At 40.4% G+C, this 16,466-nt stretch overlaps 1 protein-coding gene across 5 annotated transcripts in view; it reads left to right on the forward strand.

Moving 5' to 3' along the window:
- Positions 1–16,466, forward strand: part of LOC126215120 (uncharacterized) — a 167,422-nt gene that overhangs the window by 100,318 nt on the left and 50,638 nt on the right. For 3 of the 5 annotated variants that reach the window (XM_049941774.1, XM_049941777.1, XM_049941775.1), the window contains exons 4-5: positions 1,340–1,659; positions 14,526–14,711. In XM_049941774.1, coding sequence (XP_049797731.1) covers positions 1,340–1,659; positions 14,526–14,711 — 506 coding nt within the window. The remainder of the gene's footprint in view (positions 1–1,339; positions 1,660–14,525; positions 14,712–16,466) is intronic. The other 2 variants (XM_049941776.1, XM_049941778.1) reach the window with 1 other exon arrangement.

The following is a 16,466-nucleotide window of genomic DNA, read 5'->3' on the forward strand; positions in this document are numbered from 1 at the left end:
TTAAAACATCCAAGTAAAAGTGCTGGTTAACAGTCTGGCCAGGGGGTATGAATTCCTGATGCACAATTCCACGAACATCAAAAAAGACAATGATCATCATCCTCACATTTGACCTCACTTGCCTTGCTTTTTTTGGCCTGGGAGAGTTGGGAGTCCTCCACTAACTTGACGCTGCTTGGTTTCTGGGTCATACCCGTAACACCAACTCTCATCCCCTGTAATGACTTTGTTCAAGAAATTTGGATCACGTGCAGTCTCTGTTTTCAAGTCCTGACACACATTCGTGCGGATGGTTTTTTGCTCCTGTGTGAGAAGGCATGGAACAAATTTAGCAGCAACACGTCTCGTGTGCAAATCCTCACTCAAAATCCGCTGGCACGAGCTCCAAATGATTCCTGTCTCTGCTGAAATTTGGTCAATCGTTTGGCGACGACCCTCGTCGATCTTTTGGCGGGCCTTTTCAATGTTCTCCTCATTTCGCGATGTTGAAGGGTGTCCAGAACGTGCTCGGTCTTCAACACACATCTCACCACGTTTAAAGGCCCAAACCACTCGAAAACCTGTGTGCGGCTCATAGCGTCCTCTGGAAAGCTTCCTGAAGCGTTTGGTGTGTCTCCGTCACAGTTTTTTTAAGCAGGAAACAAAATTTCACACTCTCTTTGTTCTTTTAAAGTTGCCATAACGACTTCGCAGAGGTAACCCGCTAACAAGTCAGATAAACACAATACCGCACTTGCACATCCAGCTCTACACTGACGCCATCTGCACAGCTGTTTCGTGAAGGTCTCTACTAACACCATCTAGCGTGAGAACCCTGCACTGTGTCTACGAGTGGCAGCGCCCTCGGAGTCAGGTTTATTTTGGGTCCCTCCTCATATGTATGATTACTGGGGTGGCACATAATCAATTAACAACAAGGAAAAAAGAGTAGAGTTTAGTTGTTCTGAAATGTAGGCCATTCAGTGTGTTTTCCGGGATCGAAAAAGACACACGGTGGTACGAGCAGCTGTGACACTGACAATACAAATCAACTTTGGAGTCACCAGAAGGGAGGAAACCTGTTTGTAGTGAATAGCAGCCTTCTGTTAGCTGACAAGAAGCCAGTTTGGTGAGTGTGGATGATGTGGGTGCTTTCCTTTTATTCGTCACAATTACCGTCTTCCTTTGTGGCCGTCTATTTTGTTGCTGTGCAACTTCTGTTGCTGGAAATTGGTTAGGTGCTTCAGAAGAGACAGGAAGCATCTGTTTAAACAACCATTAATAGTGCTTCTTTTGTTTCAGTGTATCCCACTCCTTAGCTCGTAAGTGTTACTGTACTACAGGAACTGTGCGGTTTCAGACGGTGACGGATTTGGTCGAGCAGTGCTCCAGGATACAGACGCTGAGGGCATCTGACGAACTGCTGAGGACCGAGAGAGCTTCAGTGGCAGTATCTCGTCTACAGCACCTCCGTGTGCTGCGTCTGCAAGAGAGACACGTGTTAAATACTCCTGTCGTGCACCCCTTTGTGCTGCGACCTTTGGCTGACGGGTGCCCCCGACTGGTAGAAATCGACTTCGGGCATTTGTCTGTCAATATGGACGATCTGAAGTATTTTCTGAATGCCAAGAAGAACACCCTCAAGTCCTTACGAATAAAGTGGTCGATGGATGGAACGAGGTGAGTGCTATTACCTCTCCTCGTACGATTGTATGTTCAATATTTTCACACTACATAATAGACATTTGGCTTATTTCACCCTTACATATGCACAGGGAGAAGAGATACAAAAGGTTAAGAAGACATATAATTATTACTACAGTGCTTTTAGGATAGGTGTAGTTTAGTAAAGATATCTATGTCTTCAAACATCTTCTGTCATGTTTTTACGAAATTACTTCCACTCGTAGCTAATAGTGCCATTGTATTTAACGGTTGTGCCCAATTCAGTTCTGTGCGATTCAGCAGTACCCGGCAGAACTGTCTCACTCGCACGTGCCACTGTCGATTGTTTGTGTACACACAGCCTGTAGAAGAGGAAGTTTTTGAAACGTGCTTCCCTTGGTGCACAATTCTGGTCCCATTACGTTTACATCTGCAATATTCTGTCATCATTTATTTCCCTTCTACTTTTTGCTGCTCATTATTGAAACTTAGCAACTCGTATGCGAGGGAACTGCACCTGCTACAGTGCGAGCTTGTAGTGGAATGTATACTTTGGTACTACATAATTTTATTGTGAAACAGTTGCCAAAAATGGCTTTCTACTGCAGCTTGCATACGAAAGTGTGACAGTGTGAATGTTACGCTAAACTCACGAAAATAAATACAGTAAAATCCTGTTTTTCACATTCTCACATTTTACATTTTCCTGCATTTTATGTTCATTTTTGTTGGTACCACCAAGAGTCACATTCTCTCAATTCAGTACTTTCCTGTTGTTAATGATTTTGTGTTACAACATTTCCCACATTTTAAGTTTTCTTTGACATTATCACAACCTTTAACATTGTTTTTCATACAGATATCTGCAAAAAGTGCATTGTATTCCTGCTCAAAGTCAACCTCAGTTCGCAGTGTTTGGAAGGGTGGGAGAGTATGCTGATCGTGATCTGACAATAGTAGCAAGCTGCACATTGTCTTGTATTTCTACAGCTTGGATTTAATTTCAGTTATTTATACAAACAAGACACCATTTTTGAAGATGATATGAAAATGGACTCTGTTCTTTCAGACATTTCCAATAGAACAGATACCATGTCCATATGGTTTAAGGCTAACTGGCTGACGACCTCCTTCAGTGGGGATGCACACGATTTGCCTGAACTCTTACGGTGGATTGTCTACTGCGAGCAATGGGTATAATGGGCAGTGGCACTACAAATGTAGAGTGTGGACTTTAAGTTGAGGTTGTGGTTCTCACGGGGAGACTGCCAGCAATAAATTCGTGCAGTCACACTATCCTCTGTGCCCTCGGTGGCTCAGTTGGATAGAGCGGCTGCCATGTAAGCGGGAGATCCCAGGTACGAGTCCCGGTCGGGGCACACATTTTCGACTGTCCCCATCGATATATATCGACGTATTGACGCCCGTAAGCAGCTTATGTTATTGATTTAACTGTAATTTCACTTTTGAAGACTATATAATGAGCTTTCACAAATTGTTGTTTCTCGAGTGTAAAATACACTAATCCGTAGTAGGCACGCAGTCTTACGTCAATACGACTTCACGTCGGACGCAAATATTCCTCCTCGAGATGCTCCGTAACATTACAGTTTCCATCCTCTTCCTCGCCCTGGATGTCCCTGAACCGAGTGACCTCCTTGTCGACAACAAGCTGTAGATTTTGTGTCTGTTGTTCTCCATTTATGAAAGACTCCCAACATTGGTGTTTCAACCAGTATTGTGTTACAAGTTTTATTTACCACAGTTTTATAATGATTAACAGTAATAAGTCTCACACTGTAATGTGAATGCTTTTTTAATGTGGTTTCATGAAAGAGTACAGCAAATTGCTGTTAGAAAGAAACAAAAACAATTATTTCAGTTTTTTGTTAAATCATTATAATTTCTTATTTTGAACAATATATTGAGAATGACAGTGAGATAAATTTATTCATTTTTACTTGTTGTGTTTCCAGTGCTTTCCTGTATTTTGCACTTTCCAGCATCTTACACTTTTTTTTATGTCATTCCATTGAAAATTGTAAGCAGGGGTTTAACTGTATGTCAAGAGCTGGTTCCACCACTTGGGTGTAAAAATTCAGTATACTACAGTTCAGTTACACACTTCAGAGTCTTTTTGTCTCTGATACATTAACTATTGTCCACAATTAAGAACTATTAGGACCACTGTGGCCTGGACTGCCATTGTTTCATTGTTATGCACACACAAAAAGACACAAAACTATATAAAATAACTCCCTCTGGAATATGCACACAAAATCAACAATTAAATTCAGTAAAGAATTTTCCATAGATAGTGTTAAGTGAGCACATGTATTTGCAGTGATGGTTGGTAACACTGACACATGGAGCAACAATATCTGAATGAAATAAACCTCACACTTTGGGGGGGGGGGGATGGAGGGAGGGGGAGAGAGGGATAGAGAGAGAGAGAGAGAGAGAGAGAGAGAGAGAGAGAGAGAGAGAGAGAGAAGAAAACCATAAACACCTCTTGTTCATGGATTCACGTCAGCATAAATGTATATTTTATATCTTGAAATGACACATTGAACTCACAAAAATTTAATTTAATTATTTAGATATTATTTAGACAAATACCGATATAAGATGACAGATGGTCGTAATATGACTGTATAATAATAGTGATAGTAGCAGCAGCAAAAGCAGCAATGACTCGTGGTCTTGGCTATTATCCAGTAGTGAGGAACAGATATCAAGCAGAGGTACAAGCTTCACACTGAAACACAAACTTACTGCAAACACTGCATTCTCAGATCAAGATTTGTAACGTTGCATAGTGGTGAACTTTCAAACTGATTAGGCTCTAACTGAACTACAGAAATCAGTTAACCGTTAGCACAGTTGCCATGTCACAGGAGAAGCTGCCCTTGCTTCCAGTTTTGTCTTACAAATTCTCCAGTACTAGCGTGGGCATTTTACCAGGGTGTATACGTGGCCAAGGAAAAAAAATTCCCGGATTTTCCCGGATAAAAATACACTTTCTCCTGGGTGAAAATACACGTTTTCCGTGTTAAGTGACACTGTACTCTTCCTCGGCACTGTAAAACTCATCAATTCTTTGAATGTTTATGGTTTTATATACGGACGTAGAATTTCCCGCCACTTTAGGAAACTAAACTCAGAGGGGGAAAACATGTTTTGAATGACCTTTGATGTGCACCAACATGTATGCTGCATATTTCTGTATTACGAAGGTATAAATTTGAATTCCACCATACACCGCATATCACTTTCCGAAGCATTGAAATCGAGATTGCGATGCGCTTTGTAAGCCAGTCATAGCTCATGTCACGTGATCTCACCAGCTGATGACAGCATAGGACACGTGATGTAGTCACCAATAGCAAGATCACTCTTAAGTTGCGCAAACACACAAATAAGAAAATTTAGTGGTTTAAATTAATATACATAGCATTCACATATAATGTTGGTCTCAAAGATTAATAAGCTGGAAGAGAAGCTAAGCATCCACATACAATGTTGATTTTTTTTGCGCGTGTTACACTTCAAGATACAGCATACAAATGTGCCAGCAAATTTTTAATAACTTCATTTCAAATAAAGCAGAAAAGATGAATGAAAGCCAAACCTCTTCAGCAAACCAACAAAAAGTAACTTCATTGTTCTGCAAGGCAATTAATGCTTGACTGTCAGGAAGGTGGAAATAAAATATAAAACTAATAACATATTTTAGCCTTCCGTAATCATGGGAACGTATTTTAATTCATTTGATAACTCCCGGCCGCAAAAATCCGTTTGTTATCATTTAACGTGAGAACAATAAATGAAGAGGAAACAACAGAATGACTGAACTTAAATACAGTTCACGTGGATACGACTCATCTACCCACCACAACTCGGACTACTCCGGGCATCAGAGCCAGATTTACTATATTTCTGAACTGGTGCAATATTAAGTAGTGGCGCCCAGCCATACTTCCGTAACCAGAAACGAAAGAAGATACTACTCATACGAGACTCAACTGTGCATGCGCAAGAGCCCGCCCGCAACTGCTCAAACGAATCTAATTTAAACAGTTGTCACACGCCACGCTCATCGGAAGCAATTTGTTGTTATGAAGCATTGCATAGTCTTCCTAAAGCCTTTGACACACTTTGCTGTTGGCAGATGCTTGTATGAGGACTGTGTTTTGTTGTTGTATATCGTGCATTTCCTTTGCAAGTTAAGTTGTCTTCTTTTTTTTTCGTTCATGTTTTGTTGCTGCAGTGTTATTCTGCAGAAGCGGGATACAGTAATATCCTTTGTTTGAGCATTGGTTCTTACCAGTCAAAATCACAAAAACTTAACTGAAAACTAAAACAATGAAATATTCCTGGAATGCTAAACAATTCCCAGGTTTTTCCTGGTTTTCTCCCGGATGAAAAAATTCCCGGGTTTTTACCGGATCTCCCATTTTTCCCGGGTCGTATACACCCTGTTTACGTGCCCAGGTTATCATCTCGGTACCGCCTGTTGACGAGTGCCCAGCATTTGATCGCACACCCAGTCATATTTGAAGCTAGTGCGGAGCATCTCTTCCACTGTGGCTAGTCAGTCCTCGCCTCGTACAGGACAGTCATTTTCGAGGACTACAGTGGGCGGGACTACAGTGCCAAAATACAAGGTTATTCAAAAACGAGTGGCATATTTCTGGAATTAATCTTTTACAAACTATAAAGGATAGAAATGCAACTCCAGTGTTCCTAGACAGAGAAAAGTGGAAACTTTTGATTAGTTCACACAGAAGATCAAGTGAAGGTGCAGTGCTGCTGTTGCCCGTTTGTAGGAAAATGGAGGCACCACAGGGGCATTCATTTTTTGTGCTGCTGCAGTTAGCAAAATTAGAGTCAATTTCTAATGTTTTTGAAGACTATGAGTGTGTGAAGTGTGTGTGAAAACTCCCCACTTCTCTTACACGAGTCGACTTACTTGGGAATGCGCAGCTGATCTTCTCTGGACAACTGGCTTCTGGAATCTCTATAAACTTCTTATCCGAAGAATGATGCTAGTTACAGGAACCTTAAAGACTCTCTCTCTACTTGCAAAATAATTAGGTACTCGAAGAATACTTTTAGTTCGCTGTCGGTATATTTCAAATTTTGTAAAGAACACATTGTCATTTCTCACATAAATATTTGACTTCTTGTAAGCTGCCTGTGACGCCTCACATTAGACACAATTAAGACACATTTACTACAGAGTTGGTTTAACAACCATAGAAATCATAAACAAATCTTGCTTCTAGTCTGTGTTAAGTTACTAAAAATCTTCTTCGACTCAATTGTTCTTTCGTCACTAACAATAGTCACAGTTGCAAAACAGACAGAATAACACAGAAGTTCCTCGGTGCTGCCGTGTGGTTTCATTACGACTTCCGTGTACCGACCGACAAGTACTTGCCGGTGTCGTTCGACCGCTGTGTCTAAAGTCTTCTCACGATAAACTTCTGATCTGCACACACAGACAGGTGACTCGTAGTATATAGTTTTCCTTTCTCCCCACTCACATCTAAAATATCGTGTGTTCTAGGCAGTGGAAGGCCGAGTGGTTCTAGAATTTACACAAAAATTCTCGAAGCACTACGTATCGCCCCTCTCAGATCGAACACGTGATATTTTATTCAATCGTTATGTACATTAATATCACACGTAATAACAATTCACATTTCAACAGTATACATTTTTTTCTTTTAATAATCGTGAGGACTATATTTTTTTTTCCTTTTTTTTTTTTTTTTTTTTTTTTTTTTTTTTTTTTTTTTTTTTTTTTTTCCTACTGTATTTCCAATCGTAAACTCCAGGTGTTCATGACACATGAGTAACCTACTTTCTGTTCTCACCTTTTGTACTACCTTTCCTAAGTATGTACTAATTGTAGTATTTTTGTGTAGTTTGGAGGAACTCTGGGCAAAATGAAAGTGTTCTTTTGACACTCATAAACTTCCATAAAATGTAATAATGCTAGTTGTGCATAGAATTCAAACTTACCAGAATAATCCCCATAAAATGTGTGACTTCTGTCACAATACTGTCCCCTTCTCCTAGGATCAGTACCTATACCTTGCATGTGGGTTGACCTTCGAGAGCACTTCCTCTTTCCTTTCTGGTACATATGCCCCTTTATAAAACATTCCTATTTTTCAGGCCACAGGTCATCCTATCTCCATATAGGTGCACCTGCCCTGTATACTTACAAAATGCAGGGTACGCCCCTCTTATCCTTTCTGAGTAGGCCTCATGGTTCATTACCCTCGTATACATTTCTATGTATACTATAATTAAATATTTTCTGTTAAGCTACAAATCTATTTTACACTTCACATTTGCTTTTATAATACATCATCGGAGTCCTCCTCCACCTCTCAACTCCTATATCCTTATTATATACTATGTTTGTGTATAAATGTAATTTTGTGTGTATGTAGATGTGTGTTCGTGTAGTCTGATTCTTCAGCCTTCTTATCTGAAGATAAGGTTATTGGAAACCATGGGAACCAGGAAGGACTTCTGTGATAGAAGTAGATGAATATGGAAAGAGGAAAAAATTAGGTAGGTCCTCAGATGAGAAGTAAGAAAGGAAATAAATGGAAATGGTTGCTGAGATTGGAGAAGAGAAAGAAGAAATCCCCAAAGACAGGAAACCCTTACACCTCCCCTCCCCAGGATCCCTACCCCTCAGACACTTGAGTGAGATACCAGAGGAGGTTTGGTATTAAATCGTCTCCTACAGAACAGACATTCCTACCTTCACCCTCAAGGTCCTCAAAGGAAATCTTAGCAACCTTATGAACACGGCTAATGGTAAAGAATAAGTCACATTTGTTTGTGAGGGTTGTTTGAAAGGTGTGGTGTGTGTTTTGTGTTAGTCACGATTTATGTGTTCTCATAAACCACGCTTTTATCTACGAGGGCAGTTCAATAAGTAATGCAACACATTTTTTTTCTCGGCCAATTTTGGTTGAAAAAACCAGAAATTTCTTGTGGAATATTTTCAAACATTCCCGCTTCGTCTCGTGTAGTTTCATTGACTTCCGACAGGTGGCAGCGCTGTACGGAGCTGTTAAAATGGCGTCTGTAACGGATGTGCGTTGCAAACAACGGGCAGTGATCGAGTTTCTTTTGGCGGAAAACCAGGGCATCTCAGATATTCATAGGCGCTTGCAGAATGTCTACGGTGATCTGGCAGTGGACAAAAGCACAGTGAGTCGTTGGGCAAAGCGTGTGTCATCATCGCCGCAAGGTCAAGCAAGACTGTCTGATCACCCACGTGCACAGCTGTGACTCCTGCAATGGCGGAGCGTGCGAACACAGTCGTTCGAGATGATCGACGGATCACCATCAAACAACTCAGTGCTCAACTTGACATCTCTGTTGGTAGTGCTGTCACAATTGTTCACCAGTTGGGATATTCAAAGGTTTGTTCCCGCTGGGTCCCTCGTTGTCTAACCGAACACCATAAAGAGCAAAGGAGAACCATCTGTGTGGAATTGCTTGCTCGTCATGTGGCTGAGGGTGACAATTTCTTGTCAAAGATTGTTACAGGCGATGAAACATGGGTTCATCACTTAGAACCTGAAACAAAACGGCAATCAATGGAGTGGCGCCACACCCACTCCCCTACCAAGAAAAAGTTTAAAGCCATACCCTCAGCCGGTAAAGTCACGGTTACAGTCTTCTGGGACGCTGAAGGGGTTATTCTGTTCGATGTCCTTCCCCATGGTCAAACGATCAACTCTGAAGTGTATTGTGCTACTCTTCAGAAATTGAAGAAACGACTTCAGTGTGTTCGTAGGCACAAAAATCTGAACGAACTTCTCCTTCTTCATGACAACGCAAGACCTCGCACAAGTCTTCGCACCCGAGAGGAGCTCACAAAACTTCAGTGGACTGTTCTTCCTCATGCACCCTACAGCCCCGATCTCGCACCTTCGGATTTCCCTGTTTGGCCCAATGAAGGACGCAATCCGTGGGACGCACTACGCGGATGATGAAGAAGTTATTGATGCAGTACTACGTTGGCTCCGACATCGACCAGTGGAATGGTACCGTGCAGGCATACAGGCCCTCATTTCAAGGTGGCGTAAGGCCGTAGCATTGAATGGAGATTACGATGAAAAATAGTGTTGTGTAGCTAAAAGATTGGGGAATAACCTGGTGTATTTCAATGCTGAATAAAACAACCCCTGTTTCAGAAAAAAAATGTGTTGCATTACTTATTGAACTGCCCTCGTACAATACCCAACCCTCCCATGTACATTACATCTTATAAAAGGTATAAAATATTCTGTACAAAATAGAAAATTATACCCTACAGTCTAACAGTCGTTCAGTTTGGCACGTTATATTACATTTTCCACAGACATAATAGTCTTATTCTGTTTATTTCATGTCTAGAGATCACTTTCTTTTGTATCCCATGATTCTCCTAAGTTGTAGTAATATCCAGTTTTCTATGTAATAAGATTGTAGGATAGTTTAAGATTTTAGGAATAGATGACAATAGTTTAAGATCTGAAGGGAATTCAGTGTGAGAAAACTATTTTGGAAGAAACAACGAAGACAACTCTGGATCTGACGGTCGTCACTCCGCCCGTCAACTCAGAATGTTAACATCCCTGGGGGATATATGACTCCACCCGGGTCCCATCAATCTGACATTAACTTTTCTTGTGCATTGGCAGACCAGTATTTCTCTTTAAACTTCTTTTGAAAGTCTCCCCACTGCAAATCAGTCACCACTTCACTAGTCAACACAACATAGGGTGAAGTTCCTCATTTTTCTACTTGTTCCTGGAAAAGTTTGACTTCTTTCCAGAGTTCGTCTATACCCTTCCCGGTATCAGTAAGTTCGGAAAAAGCCATAGGCGATGCATTCCTGAATGTTATTCTCTCAGTGAGTTTCCAATCTATAATTTCTTCTATCTGTTCCTCCAGACTACTTACATTTATGATATCAGCGCTTGCTATATTCTCTTTGAAGCTTCTTTCTACACTGTCTACTCACGTACTTACACCATTAATTTGCGATTGAGTGGCAGGCATTAATTCGCTATGCTTATCAACGCTTTCTTTCAAAGTATGCCATCCCTACTTTACAGCATTAAACTTAGCATTGCATACATTTTCAAATTATGGTAACTTTTCATTGATTTCTGATTCTACAGTATTACATTTTTCCTCAATATCAATTTCTAAATTTTTTGCTAAATCTTGTAATTGATCATTCTCTTTCTGACTAAAGTCAGTGAACAGTTGATTTACATGAATGTCCAAGGAATTGGTTAATTCTTTCTTTAGGTCTAATTTCAAATCCTCTCCTTTACTATTCAAGGTTTCAAATTCAGTCTTTAAAACATCCACGCCCTCTCATAGAATACTAAATTCTTTGCTCTGTGCATCAACATCAGCATTCAACAAATTTATTTTAGAGTCTACTGAGCCTAGTTCTTTACTTAAAGCTTCACTCTAGGCATCTATTTTTTCACTTAAAGTAGCATTTTGAGCTTTGATTAGATTTACTATCTAAGACCAGTGTGGCCCTTCTTTACTAATTTTCATAGCCATGACTGGTTCTCGAGTTTCCCCAACTTGCTGCTCCTGATCCACAATTTAACAAGCTTTAGACCTTGTGAGCATCTAAAAATTAACTTTCATTATAATAACTACACTAATAAAGTTCATTCAACAGTTTATATCACGTTGTATTAAAACAATAAAGTTCTGTTTTGCGCTCACCCGGCATAGAATTTGGGCTGCGTCGATGAGCGGACATGTAATCATCCCCAGTGAACAGCAACTGGTGCCGTGGTGTCGGTTGTTGGTTTCCACGTCTGCATCCCCTCGTGTGTGTGAGAGCTATCCACTCCCTGCACCAGATCTTCTTAGTCAAAGTGAGCTCGGTGTATTTCTTCTTAGAGAAACACACTGGAACTTCACTATTTCTCAATTCAAATTTTTTCTCTTTTGAATACTCGAGCATGTCCCAGGTTCTCGGAGCAAATCCTTTATCCGGTTTGGTTTAGTTGCTATGGTAACATACAACATCGACTTTTCTCGGTTTTTGGTCTTAAAATTCCCGTGTTTTTGTGTCCTTTTTCACTGGTCGCCATGTTCTAACATTTTGTGACAACTTTTTTAATAGGCCTTCTCTTCTAAAACTGTGCTCTTTCAGCAACACCATCAGTATATTTGGACTCCATGCACAAGAACAAATCCACACTTTCAATATAAACATTAGACTTCTTGTAAGTCACCCGTGTTGTCTTAAATTAGACACAATTAAGACACATTTACTGCAGAGTTCGTTTAACGACGACAGAAATCGTAACCATGTCTTGCCTCTAGCAAGTCTGTGTTAAAAGTTACTAAATATCTTTTCCACGCAATTGTTCTTTCGTCACTAACAATAGTCACAGTTACAAAACAGCACAGAATAACACAGAAGTTCCTCGGTGCTGCCATGTGCTTTCATTATGACTTATGTCTACCGACTGAACAAGTACTTGCTGGTGCCACTCATCTGCCATGTCTACAGTCTTCTCACGATAAACTTCGGACCTGCACACACAGACAGGTGACGCGTAGTAGATGAGGTTCCTTTCTCCCCACTCACATCTAAAATATCATGTGTTCGAGTCAGCGGAATTCCGAGAGGTTCTAGAATTTACGCTAAAATTCTCGAAGCACTACACATTGTTTGTGTCAAACATGTATTTTGATAAAAATTTGACAGAGCTGCCTGCTGGTTGGTTGGTTGGTTGTTTGGGGAAGGAGACCAGACAGCGTGGTCATCGGATCGGTCTCATCGTATTAGGGAAGGAAGTCGGCCGTGCCCTTTCAGAGGAACCATCCCGGCATTGGCCTGGAGTGATTTAGGGAAATCACGGAAAACCTAAATCAGGATGGCCGGACGCGGGATTGAACCGTCGTCCTCCCGAATGCGAGTCCAGTGTCTAACCACTGCGCCACCTCGCTCAGTGCCTGCTGGTAAACAAATGTATGAGTACCGTTGAAAATCACAGAAAATGGGTGCATCTGCAAATGGAAAAGTGTGCGTCATCCTTGCACACAGAGTGAAGATGTCAAAGGTATCTGTGCAACTTACAAAAGGCACCCTAGAAAATCTGTGACATGAGCAAACAATAAACTTGAGACCCTTCAACTAGAGATATGGTGAGTTAGGAAACTGTCTGCATCAGAAATTGTATACACCGGAATTGTTGCAAGCATTCCATTCTGATGACCACACCAAAAGATTTGAATTTTGCACAGAAATTCTAGAGGAAATGGAAGAGGATATTTTTTTTCTGAACAATTAAATTTTTCGTATGAAACCACTTTTCATCTTTCTGGTACAGTTGATTGACATAATGCTAGATTTAGGTTTTGGGGGAGCGAAAATCCTATGGTAGTAGTTCAGCACAAATGAGACTCACCAAAAGTGAAAGTCTTCTGTTCGGTTGCCATAAACAAAGTTTACAAAGCATTCTATCCCCCCTCCCCATATTTAAAATTGAACACTGTTGTAGGAATCATGTATCCAGATATGATAGAAAATTGGCTGTTCCCTCAACTTAAAAGTGATTCATGTAAAGTCGTCCTCCCATAAAGTGGCGCGTGCTTCTTCTACAACCGTGTTCAATGTCACTGAATGACATCACTCTAGGATGCTGGTTGAAGGACGAGCAGTGGGTGATCAGTTTATCAGCAGCCTTCTTGGGCCACCAGACCTTATGGCCCTGAGATTTTTATGCATTGGTCTAAACAAATACACTCTAAGATGTGAAATTGTTGAAGGTGTGAATTCGATAGAGACCAGCTCATTGGTCTGTGGGCAGAACTTCATTTTGATGTAACAAATGGTGCTCACATTGAATGAGTGCATAACTGTTGGAACATTGAAATCTAAACCTTTTCCTGTCTCAGGATCATTGAAATTGTGCTTGTACTGTTTGTAGTTTGTGAGAAGTAATTTTTTAAAATCTGCTCCTTCTTTTTGAATAACCAAGTATGTGTTTCTTCAGTTAAAACTTTTTAGGTGAAACAGTGTACCAATCATAGATTTACCTCTGAAGATACCTTCCACAGTTGGAAACGAATTGTCAAACAATAGTTTTACATGCCGAGCACAGCCTTTCGGCGTTGAAGTTTCGACTCGGGTACATCTGCACCTACATCCGTACTGCGCAAGCCACCCGACGGTGTGTGGCGGAGGGTACTTTGAGTACCTCTATCGGTTCTCCCTTCTAAACACCGGCTTTGAAAACCTGTGTTGTATGGTCTGTATGTATTATTAACGAAGATATTTTATACAAAGATTTTCATTTTGGCTGTATATTCTCATGACCGTTTGCCTATATACATCAACAATAATTTAAGTTGGTACTCAGTTGCAGGAGCGGTCAACAGATGGCAGCCACAAATTTGTCAGGTGTTGCATATACGTCATAAATATTGAATGCTCACTTTTGTAAAGTCAAAAAAGTAATATTTATGTTGAAGCCTTAGGAGCATTAAAAACTGTCCACTGAAAACACTATTTTGTACCCAACAGAATTGCTAATACCTAGTGCCTGACACTCATCATTGTGTCTCATGTAAAGCAATACAATTTGTCACTCACGGGTATACTTTCGATGCAAATTAATGTGTTGATAATATTAATGATGTCATATTTCAGTGGCAAGTGATGTAAATGTGACAGTTGAACATGGAAATATTACAAATACAGGATAAGGACCATTAATTTGGAGTTGGAATAGAGGGTACACTGTTCGTTTGGTCTTCCGAAATGTGACAGATGATGAATAATTCTCACGAGCCCCATTTCTGTTACACAGGAGTCTCTTATCGCTGCTGCCAGTATACGCTGACAGCTTGGAATGTCTGGAACTCTACGAGTACGACATAGCCCGTGACTTAGCCAGAGAGGCGTTCACTACCGTCGGAAGCTTAAGGAATTTGCGGGAACTCTGGATGTCCGTCCCCGATCGAGTACCACCCGGAGCAGCTGCTCTGGCTTTTACGTAAGTCGTATGTCGAACACGTAGAGTTCTTACGAATGTGTGCAGTATTGTGTTGGAGACGCAGTTTAAACAGGAGGTGAGAGAAGCAGAGAAGGAAAACGGCTATGCAGGTGCTCTGGAGGGGTAAGAAGCTTGTGTGAGGCTGGAGTGAGAGCATTGGAGGGAATAGAGGCTGACTGAGGGAGGGGCCAGGGGACTTACAGGAACAAAGAATATATTGCAAGTAGAGTCTCCACCTGCAGAACTGAGGAAAGTGGATGTTGGTAGGAAGAATCCAGGTGGCACGAACTTTTTTTTTTTTAAAAAAAATGAAAAACCACACAGAGTGACCCACCGAGTAGCTAACTACTGTATTTACCTGATTATAAGATGAGGTTTCTTCCCAAATTTGCCATTCAAAACATACAAGATCGTCTTATATTCACAGATTAAACTGCTGCTGCTGAGATTAACATTTTAACCCATACTGGCCATTGTTCCTTTTTGGAACGCATATATTTTACTTATTTCTATGTAAGCAATGGAGCTTTTAGCCTTTATTGTTGCACCTGTAGGTTCAACTAACTGCTATAATGCCTGTAAATGTAAAATAAATAACTTTTTTCTAAGTACTTCACGTCAGGAAAATTATAAACTTGCCGATTTTTTTGTTCTCGCAATTGGCAGCACTGTATGTCTGCTGTTAGTTCCTGGATGACAATGAGCTGTCATTTAGTTGTATGGGCATGTTTATTGTGAACATATGGATCTCCATGTAAGTTTAAGTATACTTCAGATTTTTTCATGTAAGTGCAATATCTATATATTTTATGCGTCCCAATAATGGGACAATGGCATGTTACACTATCGTTTATTGTTGATGTGCCCTATTCTTGTATACATGTATTATACAGAGAAGAACTGCATTTTACGTTCTTTATATCTGCTTCTTTTCATATTCTACTCGAATTTTAAGATTCCAACAGGATAAAAACATGCCACGTGGACTTACACTTGAAGAAATTCTAGCAGAACTAGAGAACCATCAAGAGAGTGACGATGAAGATGACGTAGAACTGGCGATTATTCCACCCGATGCAGATGTAATAACAGATGAAGAAGATGTTGTCAGAAATGTACTGAACAATGAGTCTGTTGTACAAGATGTTGCCGGTACTTTAGAGCTCATAACCAGCCGAGATAAAGCTAATGCTACAATTGTACCTCCAGAAGCCAAAACAAGGAAAGCATTAGGAGATGGAGCAGAAAGTGGTACGTTATCTACAAAAAAATATAAATGTAAGTGGTATAAATGTCAACCAACGTACACAAACACTAGTGAACCAGGGAAGAGCAATGAACATTATGATGCGGAATGTCTAGCAAATAAGACAGTGCCCCAGGTGTGTGAGGATTGTTTTTTGTGAGAAACTAATGGATGCTATTATTGAACAAAGCAAAATCTATGCTTGCCAACATAAAAAAATAAATTTTCTGCTAACCAAAGAAGAACTAAAATCATTTATTGGCATACTACTTCTGAGTGGTTATCATAAGCTTCCCCATGAGAATATGTACTGGGAACAGGCTCCTGATGTCTGTCTTCCTTTATTATTCAACTCCATGTCAAGAAAGAGGTTTTGGGAAATAAAGAGATTCATTCATCTCAATGACAGCTCCAGAATAGACGGAAACGACAAGATGTACAAACTGAGGTTGTACTTTGAAATGCTGAAAAAGGAATTTGGTAAATTTGGCGTATTTCATTCAGAACTC

This window comes from Schistocerca nitens, chromosome 12 (genome assembly GCF_023898315.1).
Source record: "Schistocerca nitens isolate TAMUIC-IGC-003100 chromosome 12, iqSchNite1.1, whole genome shotgun sequence".
In the NCBI taxonomy this organism is placed as follows: Eukaryota; Metazoa; Arthropoda; class Insecta; order Orthoptera; family Acrididae; genus Schistocerca; species Schistocerca nitens.